At 45.9% G+C, this 22,866-nt stretch overlaps 1 protein-coding gene across 1 annotated transcript in view; it reads left to right on the top strand.

The window, feature by feature from the left end:
• The window catches only part of LIFR (LIF receptor subunit alpha), a 75,891-nt gene extending 60,542 nt beyond the window's left edge, over positions 1 to 15,349 (top strand). The window contains exons 16-20 of the mRNA XM_059417020.1: positions 559 to 726; positions 4,434 to 4,595; positions 5,691 to 5,784; positions 7,741 to 7,819; positions 8,190 to 15,349. Of these exons, the coding sequence (XP_059273003.1) occupies positions 559 to 726; positions 4,434 to 4,595; positions 5,691 to 5,784; positions 7,741 to 7,819; positions 8,190 to 8,813 (1,127 nt within the window). The 3' untranslated portion in view covers positions 8,814 to 15,349. The remainder of the gene's footprint in view (positions 1 to 558; positions 727 to 4,433; positions 4,596 to 5,690; positions 5,785 to 7,740; positions 7,820 to 8,189) is intronic.
• The last annotated feature ends 7,517 nt before the right edge of the window (positions 15,350 to 22,866 follow it).

The raw sequence follows: 22,866 nt of genomic DNA, 5'->3' as shown, positions 1-22,866 counted from the left end.
GAGTCCAAGGTAACATGAGAAATTAGAAGTAAATAGTGATTGCAAGATTGAATTCTAAAAACAAATTGAGATGTTTAAGGAAGGAAGAATAATTTGTATGATAAATTGAAAATTGTGATTACTTAATCTTCATTTCGTTAATGTTTATATTTCACAGTTTTACTGTTGTCATTGAGAAATGAAATCTCAATTTTGATGTCAGAGAGACTTAATTTGCACTTAAACACGTTTAATAAAACCATTAACTTCAAGACTATGTACAGAGGGGAAACACAGTTCTGTTTGCATAGCTGCTCCCGGATTTTGCCGAGGGAGCACCCTCTCCCTCCGCTGCCGGGTGTGTGCGCTGTGAGAAACCCCCTTGTGTCTCCAGTCAGTAGTGCACGAGCTACACGGGAGCAGTGCTTGTGCTAGTATCTCTGAAAGTGGGACTTCGTAGAGAATAAAGTTCTAATTTCAGATTCAGTGATTCTTGAGGATAGAAATCTCATCAAATGCTGCGGTCTTCCTCTGTGTCCCTCAACTCTGCTCTAGCCGCAGACGTTTTTCTCTTTACAGCCCCGACTGTTGCGCCCAATTTCACTGTTGAGGACACATCTGCAGATTCGATACTAGTAAAATGGGAAGATATTCCCGTGGAAGAGCTCAGAGGCTTTTTAAGAGGATATTTATTTTACTTTGAAAAAGGAGAGAGAGACACGTCTAAAATAAGGAGTTTGGAATCCGGTAAGTCACTTAACTACAGCGGGAAGTTCTCTTTAACCACAGAAAATTAAAAAATAAATTAAAAACCAAGGAAAGAGAAAGAAGTGCTGCTGAGTAATACTGGTTTCCAAAACTGACAAAGAGATAAAGGAAAATGGATAAATATGAGACTTCCAGGATTTTAGTATGTGATAAATGACATGTACCATTTTTCATTTAAATTATTCTGCAGACTTTGATTATAAGCCCCGTAGGACAGAGATCATCTCTTAGCAATCTTGTATCATGCATAACAAACATAGCATCTTACCTAGGTTATTTAAATTTTTTTTTAAAAAGTCTTTCTATAATTCTAATAATGGAGGAGAAAAGTTCAGGAACCCAGAGAAGGGCTCCAGAGCCTCTGCTCTTACCTGACAGAGAGCCGTCCGCACAGTTAGTCGTGGCCTTGGTGAGCTGGCAGGCTTAATTGACTTGACTGGGGACAAGAGCATCCGTTAGATCTTTAAAGGTTCAGTCAGTCCTTGACAGTTGGTAAGTGGATGTCCAGAGTCCATAGAGAATTTTTAAATTTATAAATACAGAAATGTTTATGCAGACTTCTGGCTTCTCCCTAAATTATATTTCTGTTGGGAGTCAGATGTTTCCTCTTCATAGCCACATAACACAAGGCTATCATCTTTTCAGTTTGAGAGCTCTCATTTCCCTTAATGACCTCTCCTCAGAAGAAAACCACTTGAATTATTTAATGCCCGTCCAGCAAGTAGAGAACAGCAGTGCTGCATGGCGGTGCTGCCCGGGCATCAGCTAAAGCACTTCCCAGAGCAGCTGTGCTAGCTGTGCACCGCCCCCTCACCACTAAGGTCTGTGTTTCCAGAACCTTCGCAGTTGCCTGTGAATGACAAAAACCCCACATACAAAGTTCTACAAATACCTAGAGTCTGGTGAAATTTTTCTCAAATGTTCAGAAATTTTACGCTGTACCAATTAAAATTTTAGCACCTAGACTTCCATTTAGACATGGAGCATTGGTCACTGAAGTTGAAGAGGAAAAGAAAAAGCATAAAGCCAAAAAAAAACAGAGACAGGCAAGAGTACACCAAATTTGGACACTGTCAGGCTGATGGGAGTAGGACAGATCGCCTGGAGGATGGAGGATGGTGAAATCCAGGTGGACGTTCAGGCTTCGGCGAAAAATAATTTGACTCATCCTTTGGGTCGGGATTGGAGGCAGGTGGTTAGGATGGATAGGAGCTGTACCGTGAGGACTCACTGAAAGTCTCTAAGGAGCAGTGAGAACCCCCAGAGTTGTACACCGACTTCATTCAGCTAACGTGAGTGCCTGTTCCCCTGCCCGAAGATGAGGGCTTTATTCTTTGGAGAAACAGCCAGAGAACCCCCATAGAGAGGGACACCCTAGTGAGCAGTGTGACCTTTCCTGTTCTCCTTCCCCTAATAGGAAGCTAATAGGACATCTTCAGCTAGGCCTATTTCCCTGGATGAGATAAGAGGATCTTTCTTTGGAAAAAGGAAATGGTTCTTGGGGCAAGACACAAAAGGTGCTGGTATTGGGGGGCTGTCCCAGTGAAAGGGACCTGGTCATTCCCCACCAGTGGGAAGTGAAGCCCACCAACCAGTAAGCTCCACCCATTCACAGTGACCTTCCAGGGGCTCACTCTAACTGTGACCAGCAGCCAGGGATAACCAGATGGTTGAGAAAGATTCTAACATTTCTTCTGGTTTCTAACAGAAGAAATTAGAGAAACAAATTAGAGAAATTAGAGAAAACAAATTCAGAGTAGGGAAACAGAATTTTAAAACAAAAACCAAAACTATCCTTGCATAGTTGAGATACCCTCCCTGTATTTATTGCAAGGACCTGGTGTTAATTAAAAAAGAATGGTCCGAAGATAGGTAAGAACTCATCAAAATTAAAAATGTAATCAAAGAAAATTTTAAAGAATTAAATAATAGCGAAATTACATGGGAGATAGAGAAATTCTTCCCCAAGTTAGACGAATGCAGAGGAGAAAACTTGGAGTAAAACGATGAGGAAGTTGGAGCACGCAGAGACCTGTGCTGTCATGCTTTATAGGAGTTCTGTCGGGGGGGGGGGGGGGCAGAGGGGGGCGCAATAGAAGGAAATGACCAAAGAGCAGAAGAACATTTCCCAGATAAAAGCACTCAGTAAGTACACAGTAAGATAGGTAGAAAAAAATCTACACCAGGGTAGGCTGTCATGAATTTTCCAAGCACCTGTTACAAGTCCTAGAAACAGAAAAGATTGGCTCAGGTGTGAGTCCTCAGGAATGAAAGTGGCCTCGGATTTCTCAGCAGCACAGCAGATGCTGGAAGATAGCACAGCTGTGTCTCCAAGATACTGAGAGCAAATTTTTTTCAACCTTGAAGTCTGTACTCCGTCAGCGGCAGCCAGTGTGAGAGCTGAGGGAAGGCATCTTCAGACCCGTAGAGCTGCAAATACTTCTTCCCCATGTCCCCTTCTCAGGCAGTGGTTCTAGAACAGTGGGTCAGCCTGAGGAAGCAAGTGGGACAAGGTGGTTCAAGATGGCGGGAGCTGGGAAGGCCTGGGTCTGGAGCAGATATACTGGGAAGGGGGCCTTGGATGGGGGGATGTGGGAAGGGGGGCGTAAGCAGGGGTAGGACAGCCAGTCATGGCGCTGGGATTTTGTTGCGTTGGGCCATGTGGAAAATTGGATTGAATATTCACAGGAGGGTGTGGGAGGAATTAGGAATTGGGACATTAAGCAAATGAGGAAAAAGCATTAAAACAGCAGAAAAGTAAGGGAAACATGAGCAGACCAAGCAATTTTTCTAGCAGGAATCCGTACTTAAACGATCACAGTAATGTAAATGGTGAATTTCCCAAACATTGTGGTGTGTGTGAATGACGTGGGATGTGAGGGAGACAGAGTGCTGAGAACTCAACTTCACCTTCTTTGTGGGACATGCATATGTAATGCCTACAAGTCGTCTTAAAGTGCCGCCAGCATGATTTTATTTCAAAATACAGAAGTAAATATCCAAAGAAACAGGTGACGTGGTTTTGGCAGGGAAGGTGTGAGCAGAAGACTGCTGCCTTTTGTTGTTACCATTTAGTCCTGTTCAGTTTTTCAAACTCATCATCCATTACTTTGATTAAAACTTTAAAACAATAGTTGAAGCAGTTCTTCATCCTTCTTCTGAAATGATCCTGTGAAGATTCAAGGCTTCCTGGCTAACGGCTCACGTGAGAGCTCAGTGTGCTGCCTCCTCCCAGGCAGTTGGAAGCGAGCATGGTAGCGAGGGGACTCTGGCACCACTCATTAGGGTGGCCCCAGCCACAGCGACCCTGCCCCAGCAGGTGGAGGTACACTTTCCTGCTCTGAGGAAGAGAAGGGACTTCTATTGATTACCTGCCATATGCCAGGATTATTCTAGAGAATGTATGACAACTTCTCACAGCGCTCGGTGGTAGGTTGTGGTTGTTGTTTCATGAATTAGAGAAACTCAAGGTTGGGGTAGTTTCAATACCAGGTATGGACCGCATAGCTGCTAACGGCAGAGGGAGAACTTGAACTCGGGTCTGGCTGACTCCACAGGCGCTGGCCTCAAGGGCAGCCGGCAACCACTCACTCGAGACAGAGGTGTGGGTCAAACAGGTATGAGTAGCTAGGTGTTTTAAAAAATGGTGTAGAGATCAGTAATAATAATCTTCCCTTTGAAAATAGGTCGGTCAGACATAAAGATTAAGAACATTACTGACCTATCCCAGAAGACACTGAGAATTGCTGATCTTCAGGGTAAAACAAGTTATCATCTGGTCCTGCGAGCCTACACAGATGGTGGCATGGGCCCTGAGAAGAGCATGTTTGTGGTGACGAAGGAAAATTGTAAGTTAATTATTGCTGTTGAGGTGCTTTCCGTACCCAAATGCATAAGTTTTCAGCAAGTTTTGTTCATGTAGGAACCCCCTTTTTAAAAAATTGCATGTATTGTTGCTTGTTTGTCGTGGGTAGCCAGCAGTGTTCAAAGTCCACAGGATGACTTCATATCTATTCTTGTCAGTTATTTGAAGCTCTTTTCCTAAGAATACTTAAGAAATTAATGTATGAAGGATACATCTCAAATCTGGAGTTATAAATTCTTGCTAAATCTATATAAAGCTGACCCACTTTAACATTTTTTAAAGATTATATTTATTTGAGAGAACACACATGTGTGCAAGTAGGGGGAGGTGCAGGGGGAGAGGGAGAGAAAGACTCTCTGGCAGATGCCCCGCTGAGCTGGGAGCCCCACGCAGGGCTCAATCTCACGTCCCTGAGATCGTAACCTGAGTTGGAATCAAGAGTTGGACACTCAGCTGACTGAGCCACCCAGGTGTCCCCCATTTAACACCTTTTGCCCGATTCCAAATGTGATTTTTAACATACCCAGGGAAGAGCTAAAAAAAACTGTAGACCCCAGCACTCACCAGTTTGAGATGGAGACTAGGGAAGATGGGCTTGACTGTCTGCAGTGAAGAGCTTGAGTTGGAAGGTGGCATCTTCTGGAGTTAGAGTTCACACACTTTTAAATAAAGCACCGTGAGGACATGGTTCTCAGCTGGGGGCCATTTTGCCTCCTGGGGGATACTTGGTGGCATCTGGTGTCAGGATTGGATCTCAGAGCTGTGGGGTGCTATATTGGGATCTAGTGGGTGGAAACCCAGGGGGCGCTGCTAAGGTCCCTGTAGTGTGAACGGTAGTCCCACAGGGAAGATCCAGCCTCACGCGCAGTGGCACTCACTCCTGTTCTAAAGAATTTACGTATTAGTGTAAAAATTACTAAAATGCTTGAAGGTCGTATTTTAATAATTTTTTGGTGTCTCTGGATCAGGTAGGATTTTTTTTCTTTAATCTCTCAACTTAAATATCTTATAATACGAATGTCTTCTATGCATCCTGCTTAAAGTGGTGATTTGAATATATCCAATATTCTTTTTTCAGCTGTGGGGTTAATAATCGCCATTCTCATCCCAGTGGCCGTGGCTGTCATCGTGGGAGTGGTCACGAGCATCCTTTGCTATCGGAAACGAGAATGGTAATGGTACCTGCATTTCTGCTTGCTGTTGTTTCTGAAGAGCGTGATAATTCAGTTCATGTGTTAAGAAATAAGTACTTGGTTGAAACTGATTGGTAAAAAATGTTGGTTTAGTTTGAATTAATATTGGATTTAATATTAAGCAAGAATTACTGAAAAGTTTTTAAAGTAATAATATAAAAGGTAAACTTCCTCTTAACTATTTACTAATGATTTAAAGTAATAGTTGCACTAAACATACGTATAGGTGTAGATATGGCAATAGCTGTATGTGGGATTAATGATTAGATCACACTTGTCCTGGTGACCCATTTAGAAAATACTGTCATTTACTCATATATTTGGCAAATATGAATGCCTCCTCCCACATGAAGAGTGATAACAGTGGGGAACTAAATAAGCTTGATCCTTACAGACTTAGAGCCCAGTCTTAATCATCCAGTAAACACATGCTTATAAAGGACGTGTGTACTGGGAAGGTCACGGGGTACCATGAGGGGAAGAACGGGGCAACCACTCACTGGAGGTGGTCAGCCACGACTTCCCAAGGGGAGTTCCATCAGGGTAAGGAGGGGAGAAAGAGTATGCCGGGAGGAGAGAAGAATCCTGTGAGGGCCCAGAACCCGGAAAGAACTTGGTCATCAGGAGGCAGTGAGAACTGGGTGTCTGAGTGAAGCTAGAGAGGCAGGAGGGGAGGTGAGGAGGTGAGTGGGGACTCGGGGTCAGCTGGCAGGAGGCGTCCTGGGCGGGGCTTGGGGCAGATGCCGGTGTTCAGCATAGACGGCCCTCCCTGGTACTAAAAATGCCATCCTTGGGGCACCTGGGTGGCTCAGTGGGTTTAAAGCCTCTGCTCTCGGCTCAGGTCATGATCCCAGGGTCCTGGGATCGAGACCCACATCGGGCTCTTTGCTCAGCAGGGAGCCTGCTTCCTCCTCTCGCTCTGCCTGCCTCTCTGCCTGCTTGTGAGGTCTGTCTGTCAGATATTTTGAAAAAAAAAAAAAAAAAATGCCATCCTTTATGATAAAGAAGGGAATGTGTTCTGGTAATCCTGGCTTACAAGTTAACATAGTAATAGTTTAGAGCTGTATAGAATACTGTGTTGTGGGTGACCATATTCTCATTACCAAAAATTACATTTTAAAAACGACTTGAATACAAAAGGTAAAAAGAGTTTAGAAGCTAGGGCATTTTATTTTATTTTATTTTTTTTAAGATTTTATTTATTTATTTGACAGAGAGAGATTACAAGTAGGCAGAGAGGCAAGCAGAGAGAGAAGAGAGGAGGAAGCAGGCTCCCTGCTGAGCAGAGAGCCCAATGCGGGACTCGATCCCAGGACCCTGAGATCATGACCTGAGCCGAAGGCAGCGGCTTAACCCACTGAGCCACCCAGGCGCCCAGCTAGGGCATTTTAGATTAATAAAGTTTTGTTTTGTTTTTTTCTGTGGTAATGTCAAATACCAAACTTTTTAACAGGTGTATATATATGACACAGCTCCGAGCCGGTCTCCTTTTTGTTTGCTTTTCATTTTTTGTCATCATTAGTGGCCTTCCCCCCCCCCCCCCCAGAGTGCAGACCTTGTTACGTGGGGAACTGCCTCGTGCAGACACGCTCCCCACCAACCAGATGGTGTGTGATCCCACTTGCACTGTAGCCATTGAGTCAGACAAGCGCTGCCTGTGTTGTACTTTTGACCTACGAGCACAGTCACCGTTTGAATCCTTTGCTTTTCCACTTTCATAAGATCCGTAAGATACTGTAGTTCTAGAAACAGAAGTACCGCTTGTAGTTTTCAGACAGGAGCTTCGTGAGCGAGCGCACCTTTGATGCAGTTTCGCTGTCTCAGTTGTTCACTGAAGCGTCCTGTGAAATGTCAAAATAAGCCCAGGGGTTTGCTAACTTACTTGTGGTCTGATAATCCTAATTGTTAAATGCACTTAATCATCTTTATTTAAAGGATCAAAGAAACCTTCTACCCTGATATTCCAAATCCAGAGAATTGTAAAGCTTTGCAGTTTCAGAAGAGTGTCTGTGAGGTAATCCTCTTTTCTTTCATTTATTTGTCAGTACGGGCTGCTTTTTTTAGTCTTTTGTGAGACGTTTGTAGCATGCAGATGTGCACCCAGCAGAAAATGTGTTGAGCAGAGGGCGTCTTGGACATCTGCTGAACTTCTGTGCTGATGCATGTTAACGTGTGTTTTTGCTACTGCTATGAATAGCCGGGAACATATTGATATGTAAAACAGTACCTTTGTTCTCCTATGCAGTACAGAACAGCAGAGACCTATTTCCCTAAGTAGCCACGAGGAACATGAACAAGATAATGCCCCTTTTTGTAGGAAGGGCACTGCAGGAGCTTCTCGTGCCCCTCTTAATCATTGCCTTACCATTATCATTTATTTCTAGGGAAACAATGCTCTCAAAACTTTGGAAATGAATCCTTGTACCCCAAATAATGTTGAGGTTCTGGAAACTCGATCAATGGTTCCGAAAATAGAAGACACGGAAATCATCTCTCCGGTAGCGGAGCGGCAGGAGGAGAGCTGTGATGCAGACGCCGAGAACCACGTGGTCGTGTCCTACTGCCCCCCTGTCATTGAGGAGGAAACGGCGCAGCCGGGTGCAGAGGAGGCCGGAGGGACCTCTCAGGTCGTGTACATCGATATCCAGTCTATGTACCAGCCTCAGGCGAAACCAGAGGAAGATCAAGACAGTGACCCTGTCGGGGGCGCTGGCTATAAGCCCCAGATGCACCTGCCGGTCCCTGCTACTGGGGAAGACCTGGGCGCGGAGGACGACTTAGATAAAACTGCCGGTTACAGACCTCAGGCAAATGTCAGTACTTGGCACTTAGTGTCTCCAGATTCTCCCAGGTCCACAGACAGCACCAGTGAAATGGTCTCTTTCGGAAGCCCCTGCTCCATTAACTCCCGGCAGTTTTTGATCCCTCCTAAAGACGAAGACTCCCCGAAATCGAATGGGGGAGGGTGGTCCTTCACAAACTTTTTTCAGAACAAACCCAACGACTAACAGAGCCACCGCGTCACTTCAGTCTGCCATCTCAGTAAGCTCTCCGTCTGGCGCTCCCAGGCCAGCACTGGGCATCTTGGAGGGATCCTGTGAAGTACTGTTGGCGAGGGGGATCTTCTCGCACGCAAGTCACACTCCAAGCGTCCCTGTGCTTTCAGTGTAGTTACAGCCCAAGTAGAGTCACTCACAGATTCGGTCCATGCGGCTCAAGTCTTGGAGTGGTCCGTGATCGGAGCCAGAGTGTTCCCACGGGCTCTCCCTTCAGGAAGTACTTCCTGGCGGATACTGTCCAGTCCGCACATGCAAAACAAGTCCCCCAGCCGCGTGTTCTGTTCTGCTAGTGGTTTTCTCATATGGATGCTGTGGAATTGCAAGCCGATTCACAGGCACGGGAGAAAGACGTCAGTGTACCAGATGATGTTTATTTGCCTGACACTTGCTCCATTCTAGATGAAAACCAAGCACAGATTTCAGAACTTTCAACATGAGTCTCCTCTGTCCACAGCATTTACAAAAAATTAATATAATTTCTGATGCAGTGACCGCTATGTAGTGTTTCGTTTGATACAAAGTATGCTGATTCTGTGCCTACTGTATAATGGTTTTCAGATAGTTTTCTCAGGGGTACAAACTTTGAAAATGAGCATGACACTGACCAGCCCAAATTACAATCATGTTGTCTTTGCTTTGGGAGGTTTTGCAAATCTTTTCCTTACCCCGTAGCTTGCGTGTGAACTTCCTTTATTGCATTTGGTTGCGCTGACATTTAAGACTGAAATTTCTAAGCCTGGAGACCTGAGGTTTTTTTAAAATTGGTTTTCTTATGACACAGTGACCATGTTACAGGAGCAAACCCAACATTACTGAGAAACAGAATTGCAGTGATTGTTTGAGGGGAAACCTGCGCAGACGCTCGCTGCATTAGCTGTACGGTTCTGACTAGCTTCAGTGCCTCTCCAGGACACCAGGCAGTGGTGACCTTTGACACATCATAGCGAAGGTTCCTTTTGATCAGGCATTTTAGCAGTTTTGCCTTTTGAAATGATCATCAGGCTAGACTGTTTAAACCCAGTCTTAAAATTTTTAAATCTAAAACTTAGAAGGTGATGCCTCCTCCACGGACAGTTCCTCAAGGGCTATGGCGTATGGACTGTGGCCAGGTCCGTTTGAATCAGCGGGTGTACCCGTATCAGCTTTGTGAGCTGTCTGTGACCATGTGTCTTCACAGCTGCCTCTGCCTGTCCTTGCTTTTCCTAAGTAAGGTCTAGAATGAACGTGGTTTTTTGAAAAGCAGAATGAAAAACTAAAAAGTGTATATTACACATTTTCCCTACCCCCATGGATATTTTATTTTTTGGTAGTTAAGGCAAAATATCAGAAAATTGAAATACCTGAATACATCAAGATGTGCTTGTTTTGTTTCGTTTTGTTTCTTTTTTTAATCCTCTGAGGTTCTGTGATGATAATGGATTGGTTATCCTTTTGTCCTAGGTCCTCATGTTTCTTTATAAAAACCACGTCATGGAAAAAAGCCACAAGGCGACAAGGGCCAAAATCCATTTGGGTACTCTCTGAATCCTGATTTTAATTGCTAGAATTCACCTAAATTCTTGAGCTTCATGATATATGGACACATGGAATGAAACAGAAACTGAACTAATTATGTTCACATTTGGTAGACGTTAAAACCATGTCATGGCTCCTAGAGATTTTCAGCGATGAAAAACATCTCAAACCAGATCCGTCCCTGACAGTTTGCTGCTCTCCTCTTTCCTCTCAGGCTTCTGTCCTCAGCCTGCACCCCAGGTGCTCAGACCGGGGGTTCCCTGCATTCCTGCTGAAGCTTGTCTTTTCTCTCCCCTCCTGCCCCAGGCTCCTGCCTCGTTCCCACTTGAAACCAGTGGATCCCGTACTTCATCTCTTGAGGATAAGTGTTAGCTAGAGTAGAAGTTGGTGGGTCTGAGCTACACTAAACCGAGAATGGGAAAGGTCTAGAAGAGAGTATTGGACCTCTGTCTTCAGTATATATTGCATTGCAGCTCCGGTTCCTGTGCCCTTTCTAACCTACAGAATGGCTCATTTGTTTGGCTTATGGTGAATATCACTGGGCTCTTGAGTCCTTTCTCTCCAAGACTCAGTGTCTCTCCTGCATGAAAAAGGGTCGGAGTGCTGCTCACCTCTCTCCCTGCCCCTGGAGTTCGTACACAGTGATTCTCACTTGGTGAATGGGAAGCACAACACTGTTAGTCTGGGCAAGCCCGTTATAACTTGCTGTATACCTGGAAATACATGGCTTAGGGCTGAGGCCAAAGCAGATTGCTTGTCCTTCCCCACTAAATTGAAGACAACTAGACCCACTGTGCAAATCCGAAGTCATTACCTCCCTCCCACCCCCGTTTCCCACCCTACCTGGGCATGTGGGGGCGGCCTCAACACAGGGAGAGAAGACACTGCCCTTTGTCACATATCCAGTTGTTGGTGGCACTAGAGACCCTGGGTAAATGTGCACTGTTTGTCAACACCAGGACCGTACTCGGATGTGAAAAGCAGTCGGAGTTGGTCATGCTCTGTCCAGTCATTTTAGTTCCTCTGCCTGGGGGAGGGGAAACTAAAGGCTAGTTGGAAGGGGAGGTTAGATGTGTTCCCTTCAGCCCTTCCCGACTGGCAGAGTAATGGGGAGATGCCCCTTTCCTCAACTAAAGCCTAGTCATTGGTTAGAAAACTCCTAAGTATCTGGACTCATCTATGCCTCACCATGTCTGTTGAATTGTGGTCTGTCTCAGGACACGTTTTCCTGTCTCGGATAAGCCAGTTCACTTACAAACCGGTTTCAGATCAAGCTTCCCTTGTGGGAAATGGAGATTCTGGTGGTGATTATGACTGCACTTCTCTTGTGAGTGGCCCTCCTAGACAAACAGTACTATAAAAATCCTCTTAGAAGACTTAGCTAGAATTCTGACATTAGGTAGAGCTTGTGCATTACGTGTGCATGGATTAGTACCCAGATACAGTTGAAGTCATCTGTGTGTTGAACGACGGAAGCCTGGATTTGAGATTGTGGCCCTGGATATCTGGATAGCTGTGTGCTCACGTGCTTCGGTGACAAAGGTGCTGTGTTCCAACAGCTTAGACTCTGAAGTAGCCATTCACGGAAAAGGTTAAGGGCGGAAGGATCAGCCCTGTTTTCCATACCAGCATTACTTCATGGCTCATGGATCTGAAAGACTGCTTTTAGAACGTCTGGTACTATCGCACTCAGAAACTGTGGTCAAAGTCACATTGTTAAAACTTGAGGCAGCTTGGTATTCTTGTGGGAAATCATTAGTCCTGTAATTCTTAATTGTCTTCATACAGACCATGTATAAAGAACATGACAGTCCTCTCTGAATAATCAGATGTAGGTTAGTGAAGGAGACTAGGGAATATTTTCTTTCAAAAGGAATTTGAAATCAGTTTTATAGTATTTCTTAAAGTACTCCCTAACATACCAAAATGCAGATTTTATCTCAGATTTTTTGACTGCTCAGGCACATAATCTGATAAGGCTCTTTTTTTCTGTTTAAAGTAATTTTTATTATTTTCTGTTTTCAACCATTTAAAGTTTGCATACCTTTTATAAAATGCCCTTTTTTTCTTGAAAGTCTAATATTAGGCATCGCAGAAGTCAGATGTGAGATCATTAGCTAATTCCAAAGACAGCTAGGTACATGGTGGAAATTCAGTGAGTGAGTGTTTATTGACTGAGTCCCATTCCAGAATGTGCAGTTTTCACAAGGGATGTTTTATACTAGCATCTAGCCTGTGTAGAGCTGAGACTATTGACTGAAAAGATTGAATCTACTCAAGAAGTAGCTCCAGTTTGGGTAAGAACTTGGGAGAGATTCCTGCAAAAGCGTCACTAGATTCTTAGTCCTCCCTCATCGAGAGGATCCACAGTGACATTTTATTTAATGTGTACAAAACTTGGGATGTGTCTGTACCAACCACCATTGTTCTAGCAAACCAACCAGACATCGATGTGTGAGCTTAACTATAAGGATTCATGCATTTACTTGATAAACCATTTCTTCAAAGCATTTATTTTAAACTGGTATTTCCCGCTGAAACAAAATTGCAAGGTACCAACGCCCATCCTACCTTTCAGATCCAGAAGAAAATTTTTCATAGAAGAAAATGATTTTCTAAACTTACTGGGAATGCATCCTTTAGACAAGACCTTAGAGAATTGGAAATCACTGGGTTTAAATTTGGTCCATTTAGGTCTTTGTGGATTATGTACCAAGGCTAATATTTAAACCTCTTATTCTGACAGGGTGGTGAGATTTTTCTTTTTCAATTTGTGCCTTTGTCTTAACTATTACATGGTCACATTCATGCCAGTTACAATGCAAATGAGCTATTTTTAGTGCCTATATGGAGGATTAAGAACACTCAGCGAACTAATAGTGCAGGCTTTATTGTGTGTGGTAAAATTGCACAGGCTGTGATTTGATCTAAATATATTCAAATTCTCAAAATTACAATACTGAGTTATGACAGGTTTCTGTTATCCTTAACTATGATTAGTGCTTGTTTCTCCCTGTATTAAGAAAGTTAGTATTTGGGGATTGTAAGTGTCCAAGTTACAGACAGAATTTACCTATGGAAGATAAATTCTAACTGTGCAACATTTTTATGAAAATTTAAAGTGTTTTAAGAGGGAAGCCTTCTGCATGTCTTCATTACAGGTGCCTAGCTGAACTACAGAAACATTCAAAATCTCAAATAAGTAAGCTATCACTGATTAAATATTAACCAAATACAAAACAGTAATAACTTATATTACTTTTTGATTGCTATAACTGACTACCTTAAAAACTCAGAGATGTGATGGGGAAAATTAATATTTCACTGATAAGGAAACTAATTTGTATTACACTTACTGTATATCCTTAATATTTCCTTTGTAATAACTAATCAGAACTTTAAAAACCCAAACAGCAGCAGACCTTATGTTGCCCTTAAGCCAAAAATACTTTGTATACTTGGTTGAATGGCTTATTTAAATGTTTAGAATTTCCTTACACATTGAAAATATACTTCCCTTCAGAATTATTCCATTTTAAAGGTAGGTAATTTCCAATTTCTGAACTTACTGTTCCTCCTAAACATTCCATTTCAGAAAGATTTCTAGGTGGTAATACAATTTGCATTGAAACATGGACAATTTGATTGTTATAATCAATTTCCAAAATACTGTTAAACCTAACAGTCAAACTGAACATAGAAAACAATATTTTGTTACTGATTTGATAATGATTTGATAGTGATTTTCATTAAAAAAAAAAAAAAAGTTTCAAATACTTGGCCCCCAGTTGGATTCCAAAACTTTCTCCCATTATTTATGATACACCCTTCTATTTAATTTTTTCCTTCCAACATAATGTTTTGGAGAAAGGTGAATATGTTGTGAATAGTTGAAGACAAAACGCAGTAACAAACCCTTACTCTGTTTGTTGTTGGGAAAGAGTAGGTATTCTATCCGACCTTGGCATTTGTGCTTTCCTATTATTTTCTCAGAAAAGGAGCATGGCTTTTTCTTAAGTAAATTTCAGTTTAAAATTGCTTGAAAAAGAGTGGCCTGGATAGAAAGACATCCGAAATTTGAGATGGTACCACCTTACAAGTATCCAAAGGTTGAAAATCATTGAAAAATACCCCACTATTCCAAAGGAAGGTGTTGCCTTCTCTTCTCTCTCATTAGTCGGCCCTAAGTCAGAGGTCATCTTCACGTTTAGGAAATTGCCATTTTTTTACTCTCAAAATTGCATTATAGTGAATTACTGTTTACAAAATACACATACTGTGAACAGATAGAAGTTTTGTCTTTTATAAGGTTGTCTGTAGAATGAGTGTCTTTTTAAAGGGGTTGTTACATGTTAAATATTTTCATTTTTTTTATAAATACTAGTAACTGTTTACTAACTTTTTGTTTGGTCAGGTGTGTGCAAATGTAGCTGAAAGATAGGGAGAAGCCGCACATCCAAAACCGGTCCCGTTTTCATTTCTTGAAATGTTACCACTAGACTTTTTTTTTAACCCGAATTATCTTCTGTGATGTTGTATACCTAAAATCATGCTTACTCATATAAGGAAACCTTTAAATACACAGGTAGAGGCACCAAACTATATATTGGTGTGATTCACAGAATTTCGAGTTTAATGGAATAAAATAACCCCACTTAACAGAGATGACAACTGAAGTATTTTCCACCTTGTGAAAACTGGGGAGATTATGTTGGTGTTAGAAGGAAAAATTTGAATATTTTATATCCTCGTATAATTTCAGAATTTAGTTTCCATATCTTTTGGAGAACATGGTTATATCAAGAACATGAAATATAAGTAACCTATTACTAAGACACCTTAAACATAAAACTAGTATGCTTGGCTGTTAACTCTAAAGATGTTACTTATGTTTGTTTTTAAAATGCATGTATTTAACAGTTTTATCATAGTATTGTCATGGAAAAATAAATATATTTTCTTACAACTTACACTGGCGGATTTGGACATTGCTGTTTTGTTTTTTTCCCCTGTTTTAAACACTTAGGAAAAAGTTAATACTTTTATTAATTCCCAAAAGAATTGCACTGGTTTATGAAACAGTCACACAGAGCTCTAACTAAATTTTTAACATTTTAATATATTGGTATGCCCTTGACATAATCTTCCATATGTTCCACTAAATCTATATTCCGTGTCCCAGGGAAGTTAGTATAAAAATATTCAAAAAGTGGAAATCCAACATCATGAAACAAAAAATGAATACTGGTCCTAAAAGTATGGTTTTTAATTTTTTTTTTTTTTAACTCTGAAGACAACCTAAACATTTCTGGAAATTCTGGGAATATAGCAAAATCAGTTTAATTTTGAGGCACTGAATTTGGAAATACTGTCATTGGTTCAGCAAAAAACCTCAGTAATTTCAAAAAGTATGAAGTGATCTTAAGTAGCATATCATAAGGGGAGAAATGAAATCTTCAAGGCCTCTGTAGCCTGTGCTTTACCCAGAGTCACAACTAAAATATGAATGGCGACAATTTAACCTGAAGAAACCATAGACCAATTTAGAATTAGTTGTAAAACACGTTTGTATTTAAGTCCTAGAAGAGTGCATACATATGGTTTGTCCTTCAGGGAGATGTCCGTGCATAATTAGTTTCCCAGATGGTGGATTCTTGAGCCAAAATGTATTAGCATCATGCACCCCAGGAACTTTGAAAAGGTCAGAGTAACGGTATAAGTATTAGGGGAAAGAAAACTAGAGCTGTATGGATTTTTTCTTAATGTATAGTATTCAACATCACTAAAACTCTTAGAATCTCAAGTTCTTTACAAAAGAGCTGTGTAACAACTCATTTTGAATGGCCTATAAATTTGATCCATTACCCTTCCCCTGAGTGACTAATAGAAAAATGGAATTAAAAGTATTTATTCAGTGTCTGAGAACCAGTAAAGTTGATTTAACAAAGATGTCTTCAATTGATTGGGATTGAATTGGACTGGATTTTATCCCAGAGTGATTAGTCTTGGATGACAGAGACAAAAACTTTCGAGGATGGTTTTGATAAAAACCCGGAAGTGAAATCATGTTAAATTGAGTACAAGTGGACCATAGTGAGCTGCTCAGACATCTCACAACTCCTGAAGGTGAGAGCGAGTCTGAGGGCCCAGCTCAGACAGAAATCTGCCCCCCGCCACCGCCACCACCTGCCCCGGGGGCCCCAGCCAGCTTTCTCACCGCCCTGGAGACGTCTTCACCCTCTTCACCGTCTTCACCCTCTTCACCACCGCTGACAGCTTTCCTGGGCTGGAGCCAGACCTTCTGCTTCCGGCCCGGAGGTGCTGGCACACACCCGCACTCACCTTGTCCTGGGGCAGGTTCTGATCCCAGAGGCCACCTCGCCCAGTTCCCAAGACACACCTTTCCCAAATGGGCCTGGCCTCACAGGAGACCCCCTCCGCCACCCCAGGAAAGGAAAGGAGCCACCAAGGGGAACGGAAAATTGGACTCCAGGCCACGCTCCCAACAGGTAGATGTGGGATTGTCACCCGTGCCTCTGTCCCTCCAGAAACCTCACAAATGCCTCTTTCTGACTAGCACCTTAAAGGTGTATATACCTTAAACTTGGTTTGGATGCCCCTGAGGTCACAGCCCCCGGTTACCAGAGGGGTGTTACATGGCAAGAGGCCTACCGAGACCTGTTCCCCCCTGCTTAAATGCCGGACGCGACCTCTCTTCAGTCGGGTAACCTTTCTCCATCCTCACGTCTCAGGCTAAGCATGGCAGGCACAGGGAAGTCTCTTCCCATTATCTTAGCACCCCCATCTCTCCGTGCCCCCCATTTCTGTGCAACCCGCACCCCTCCAAGCACTGAGCACGATTCTGATGCTTTCTTTGATGCAGAAATGGAGGGGCAGCTTGATTGTCGCTATACAGCGACATAGAGCTGGGCATAGTGCCAACCACAGGACAAGGGCCTGGTACGTATCTTGAAATAACTGGTCCTTGACCAGCCAATACATGGCTTAATGTGTCTCCTGGATAGAAGAACTACGTCATCGAACGGAGAGGTGATCTGCCTGGGCTCTGGCCTCCAGCCGTGGGAAGACCAGGGGTCGCCCGGCACCCGCGTGCCTCACACAAGGAACGGAGGCCGCCGGGTGGCAGGAGCAGCTCCTTCCCAGGTCGGCTCGGGTAGACCTCGCTCACCCGAGGCGCTCCAGTCTTTGCGGCCTGCCCTCACCCTTTGCTCTCCTTCACAGACACTTGCTTCATCCTCCTGTCTCTCTGACGGCCGCAGATGGACAAACAGGCTTTATGGAAGCGACCACAGGTGACAGCCCTCCTCCTACCCACCGTCCGCCAACACCGGCACGTCCTCCCTGCTTCGACATTTTCGTTTTTCTCTCTGGGCTGGCTTCGCTAGCCCTCCCGGGGACCGTCGGCCCGACTCAGTCATCCATTTCCGCCGCCACCGCTCCTCCCCGCAGTTGCAGACCGGCTTCTCCAGAAGACAAGCCTGGCCTCCCCTCTCAGACATGGCCTCGGTGGCGTAGGGAAGTCCTGGTAGGTTCCACAGGCCCCCCGGCAGCCTCCCGCTCCACCCGGGGCCAACAAATCTCTTCTCCACATCCCAAACGTTCTTCCCTCAGGTCGCGGAGCCCCCACAGAGCTGGGCCTGGGGTGACAGGTCCTCCAAGCTTAACAGCCTTACGTCGGGGAGAGGAGGGCGCCCTTCCTCCCAGCGCCTAGTGCGGAAGACGCTGGTGGGCGTGGCCTGGGTCACGTGTCCAGGCGGAGGGGGCGCGGTCACGTTTCCCGAAAGAGGGTCTGTCCACAGGCAAAACTACACGTTCGGAGTCAGAGGACGACCAGTCCCCCAAAAGAAGAGGGGCGATATTCTGAGTGAACAAAACAATATTCACTCTAGGCTCGCTCAAGAAAAGCTAGAAAATAAAAGGAGAAAAAGCACACTGTTTTCTTACACAGCTTTAGCTATTTTTAACACTTTTCCTTCTACCCTTTCAATTTTTCTCTGTGAATGTATCTAAATGTTTACACATTTCCATACGTATGTATGCACATGTATGAGGGTTATACTGGATATTCTGTTTTCAAACCTGATTCTTTTATTTGATGTACCTTGAAAATCTTTTCATGCCAATATTTATAGGGCATTGCTCTTTCCTGGATCTATAACACTCTGTGTATGGATAGGTTATTTAAATTTCCTATTCTTTATTCTTTATTGAATTCCTTCGTTTATTCATTTATAAAACCGCTGATAGTTTTCATTAAACAGTGGATGACTTTGAAAGCCAGGCAAAGATGTTTGGGGTTGGGTTGGTTGGGACTAAAAACCCAGCACTCAAGCTTGGCACCAGGAGCCACTGGCTCCCTCTACTCAAGCACTCCCTTGAGCACGCAACTTCTCTGTGCCATAAAACGTCGTCTTTTCCTACCAACTGACTAATGAAGACTCCAGCCTAATGCAGAGTTCTGCTGCTCACATGCTACTTCCTCTGAGATGATGGGGTGGCCAGCAAGCTCGGAGTGGGGACCGCTCAGGGCTCATGCTGGGTGGTCACTGGAAAAGGCAGCTGCCTGGCTCAGGTTCCCCTGGTCCTCAGGGAACCCACACGAACCGCCAAACTCCGTCCTGAGCCCTTAGGCATTGGTAAGGATCGTTGCACCCAAGGGAAACAGGACTTTCAGGAACTGTCATAGGGATTTTGAAATATTCTGATGCTCTCTGGGAATAGAAGTCCCTTTATCCTAGGAGTCTTTGACTCCCTAGTGCGGGAACAAAGCAGATGGTGGCACATTCTTTAACAAGAGACACGCGACATGAACGTTGTCTTAGGTGAACAGATCTGGTTTCTGGGGCAGTTCTGTGTGGAGGCCTACGGCGGGCATGGAGGGTTGATAAGCTGTAGTCGGCAGAATTCCAAGATGGTCCTCAGAATTCCCAGCGCAGGCTGCACAGGCCTGCTACCATCCCATAGCCTGGAATGTGAGTCCGACCCAAGTGAAGGAGACAAGACGTTGTGCCCATGATTAGGTTACTCATTAATCGACTTGCTTAATAAAGAGGAAGATCATCTGGGGTGGGCCTCACCTAATCAACAGCTCTCACAGGAGGGACTGGGTCTTGCAGAAAGAGAGTCTCCTGCGGGCTTTGAAGGGGCAGGTAGCCCGTGAGCCTGTCAGACGAGACGATGGCCCTGGCTGACACCTGGATTTCAGGAGCCAAGTCTTATCTATCCTTCATCCTCTCCCCCGTGTTTCCTCCAGGGGTTGGTTTCCACACAGCAAATCCTCAGGAAATGTTCACAAAGTGGATGTGCGCTGGCACATGTCTGGAGCAGGGGGCACTACCGCAATGTTTTTGAGGACCCAGATCACTCTGCCTCCTTCCAGTCTGATAACCCCAACGGCCCTGCACAAACCCAAGGGCTCCAGGCAGCCAGGCCAGAGGCAGTCATGTCACCGTGAATAAGACCCCAGCACTTGGCAAATCATTTGAGCTCCCCAGTCCTGTTTGGGGGACTAGATCGGACCATCAGCTTCTTTCATTCGAGAGGTTGTACATGTATGGCCTGAGCAACCAGGGGACCCATTTTCTGCTCTGACAGTCCCTCCTGTCATACCCACGCTCCCCCAGCTGCCCTGTGAGCTGAAGTCCAGTGGGAATACAGGACATCTGCAGCCAGTGCCCAGGTCCCCTCCACACTCCCTCGGTCTGATAGCTCCCTCCCCTGGCCTCTACCTTCCTGAAGCTCATTTTCTGATAGGACTTTCTGCAGCTCAGCCTGTGGCCGGGTGCCTATTACTTCTGGTGCTAAATGAGGCTATTTGAGCACATTTCTTGAGCTCCCCTGACTGTCCTTCTCAGAGACATTCCAATCCAAGTCGTCTTCTAGCTAATTCAGAGCTGCAGCCCCATCACCGGGCTGTCCCAGGAGGCTATAACTCCAAGCCCTTGCTTGGAGGTGGGCAGCTGGGACACTGGGGGGAGGTCATACTGCGTGCTAGAAATTTCTTTCTTTGTAAACCACTTGGATCTTAAATAGGTCAGTGAGACAAAGACAGCTAGAAAGCAGCCCCCTCATGCCAAAGACTGAGACACAGTGTTCCTCTCACGTCCTTCCAGGAAAAGACAAGTGCTCTGGGAGCCATGCACTTTCTAGGACCAAAGAAGTCTCCACAAGGGCAGGCAGGAAGAGGAGGAGTGGTGGGGAGTGTTTCCTGCTGCCGGCCCTGTGCTCTCAGTTCTTGGCTTGGCCCGGGGTAGGCCAGGGCCCAGGGGAGCACACTGTTGCTTGGAAATACTTCGCAACAACTCCCCTGAGTTCTGGAGGTTATTTGTGGAGGGGAAGGCGAAGGAGAGAAGGGAAAACACTTCAAATCCAGACCTCATCGCATACCGTGGGTCCCCGAATCCCACTCAGACCGAGTGGCTCTGGTTTCTACTTCCAGAGTCCTTGAGATAAGAGAACTTTGGAAGAAGGCAGACTTGGAGCTCTGATGAGAAACTGGCAATCAGACACTTGGGTACCAGCCTCTGCCCAAATCCCCTTACCCACAGGCCTGTGCTGCTGGCCACAGCCAACCTGAAGAAGCCCAGAGGGCACCGAACAATCCTGGGGTCCTTGGGCTGGTCGCGTCTGACTGCAGATCCAGGTCAGGGGGAGGAAAGCTCCACAAGGAAGCGTCATGGCTGTGTCCTCCTGGTAGGACCACGGCAAGTCGCCCGGTCTTTCTGGCCAGCTTCTGTCCTTGAAGATGGCAGCTCCAGCTGTCATCAGAGGAGGGCTGTCATTACGCTTCCACGTGTGAACGTGGGGCTGGAGCACAATGGCTGACAGGGGCCATCCCCGAGGCCGGTCCCGGTGGTCACCAGAATACAGCCACCTGCGAGCTGGAACTTCCGGACCACAGCCTGTCACCTCCCCCGAGACCCACCAGCTTCAGGGCCTGCCTTCAGACGGGCGCGCTCCCCTGCCTCACTGGGCTGAGGCAGGGCCCTTCTTCTTCCCTTCTCGGTCTCGGTGTGTGCTGCAGAAACACCCAGCCATGAGGCCGCTGCGTGACCCACGCTCTCCACCTTGGGAATAAGCCACTCGGGAGTGGGCTGAGGCACCACACGTCCCTTGTTTGGGATTCTGCCCTTGACGCCATTCCTGCCTGTGGTGAGCTCTCCACACAGCCCGATCAGGTCTGGTGCCGGGCACACCCCGACCCCCAAACCCCACCTCTCGCCACAGCCACAAGGGCAGCTACCTTGTGTGTGGCTGGGCTGGAGCTGAAAGAGGCCATAAAGGGAACAGGGAGTGGCTAATGCTTTGTCCAGACCACTCTCCTAAAAGATGGATTGTCCTTCTACTTGGAGCGGGATTTCTCTGCCTTGATTTTCCCCCAGCCGCTGGGCCTCCGCAGGCTGCCCCCCCCCCCCCCGCCCTCCCCTCCCAAAGAGGAACAGCCCTCGGGGGCGGGGGTTTGGCTGTCAGAGCTGAGAGAGGTTGGGAGCTGCTCCTCCTCCCAATTCTTCCTTTGGGAACTCTCCGTGCTAAAAACAAGCTTTCTGAGAACCATATTTTTCTGGGTTAAAGGTGAAAAATGCGGCATTTCCTCCAAGTGGAAAGCACTGGGCCGGCCAGCTCCGGGCACATTTCCGAGATCCTTCCTCCCACTCGGGGAGGAGGCAGCTCGCTTGCAAGGGGGAGAAGCCATGAGGTGGGCGGTGAAGGGCAGGCGAGGCGGGAAGTCGGAAGGAAAGCGCCCCCCGTTCCTCTGAAGCCCGGGCGGTTCGCGTCCGGCAACCGGAGGCTTGTTTGTGTTGGCGCAGGCCTGGAGGCTGGACCGGGACCGGGTCCGGAAAAGAAAAGCAAAGAAGAGGGTGAGAGAGCAGGGCAGCCATTCGGAGCGGTGCCCGACGGCCGGGGTCATCAAGCTGCCACTCACGGGCTTCTGGGACAGTGTGGGGGACAAAGAAGACCCCGCAGACCTTCCTGAGAGAAATCCCGCAACCAGGCTAAGAGGAAAGGTGTGGTTGTGAAAGTCAGTTTTAATAGGAACAGCAAGAACACCCCACCCCGGTCCTCACCCCCACCCCCACCCCCACTTCCAGCCATCCTTGCTGAGGGCACATGGAAGTCTGAGGGATTTTCTCAGATCCTGCCTGTGGACAAAAGGCGGTTTTTAGGAACCCGGGCCTCCCGACAGCCCTCCTGCGCAGGACAGGGATGGCATTAATCTCCGAGCTCCCTGGCTTGCAAACCTCTCTAGGGAGCCCAGGGCCCAGGCAGGTTCTTCAATATTGTCTCAACAGAGCCGCTTCCCAAAAGCTAGGGCACAAATCCTGTCACCCTGCTAGGCCCCCCTCCTCAGAGTAATAGCATGGCTGCCAAGGATTGGGCAACAGGTAGAAGAAGGCACAGGGCACAGCAGGAGCAGCCGGAGGAGGGACGGATGCTGCCCCCTGGGCCCCTCCTGGCTGGGCGGCCA

This window comes from Mustela nigripes, chromosome 12 (genome assembly GCF_022355385.1).
Source record: "Mustela nigripes isolate SB6536 chromosome 12, MUSNIG.SB6536, whole genome shotgun sequence".
NCBI lineage: Eukaryota > Metazoa > Chordata > Mammalia > Carnivora > Mustelidae > Mustela > Mustela nigripes.
This window is presented reverse-complemented; position numbering and strand designations above follow the sequence as displayed.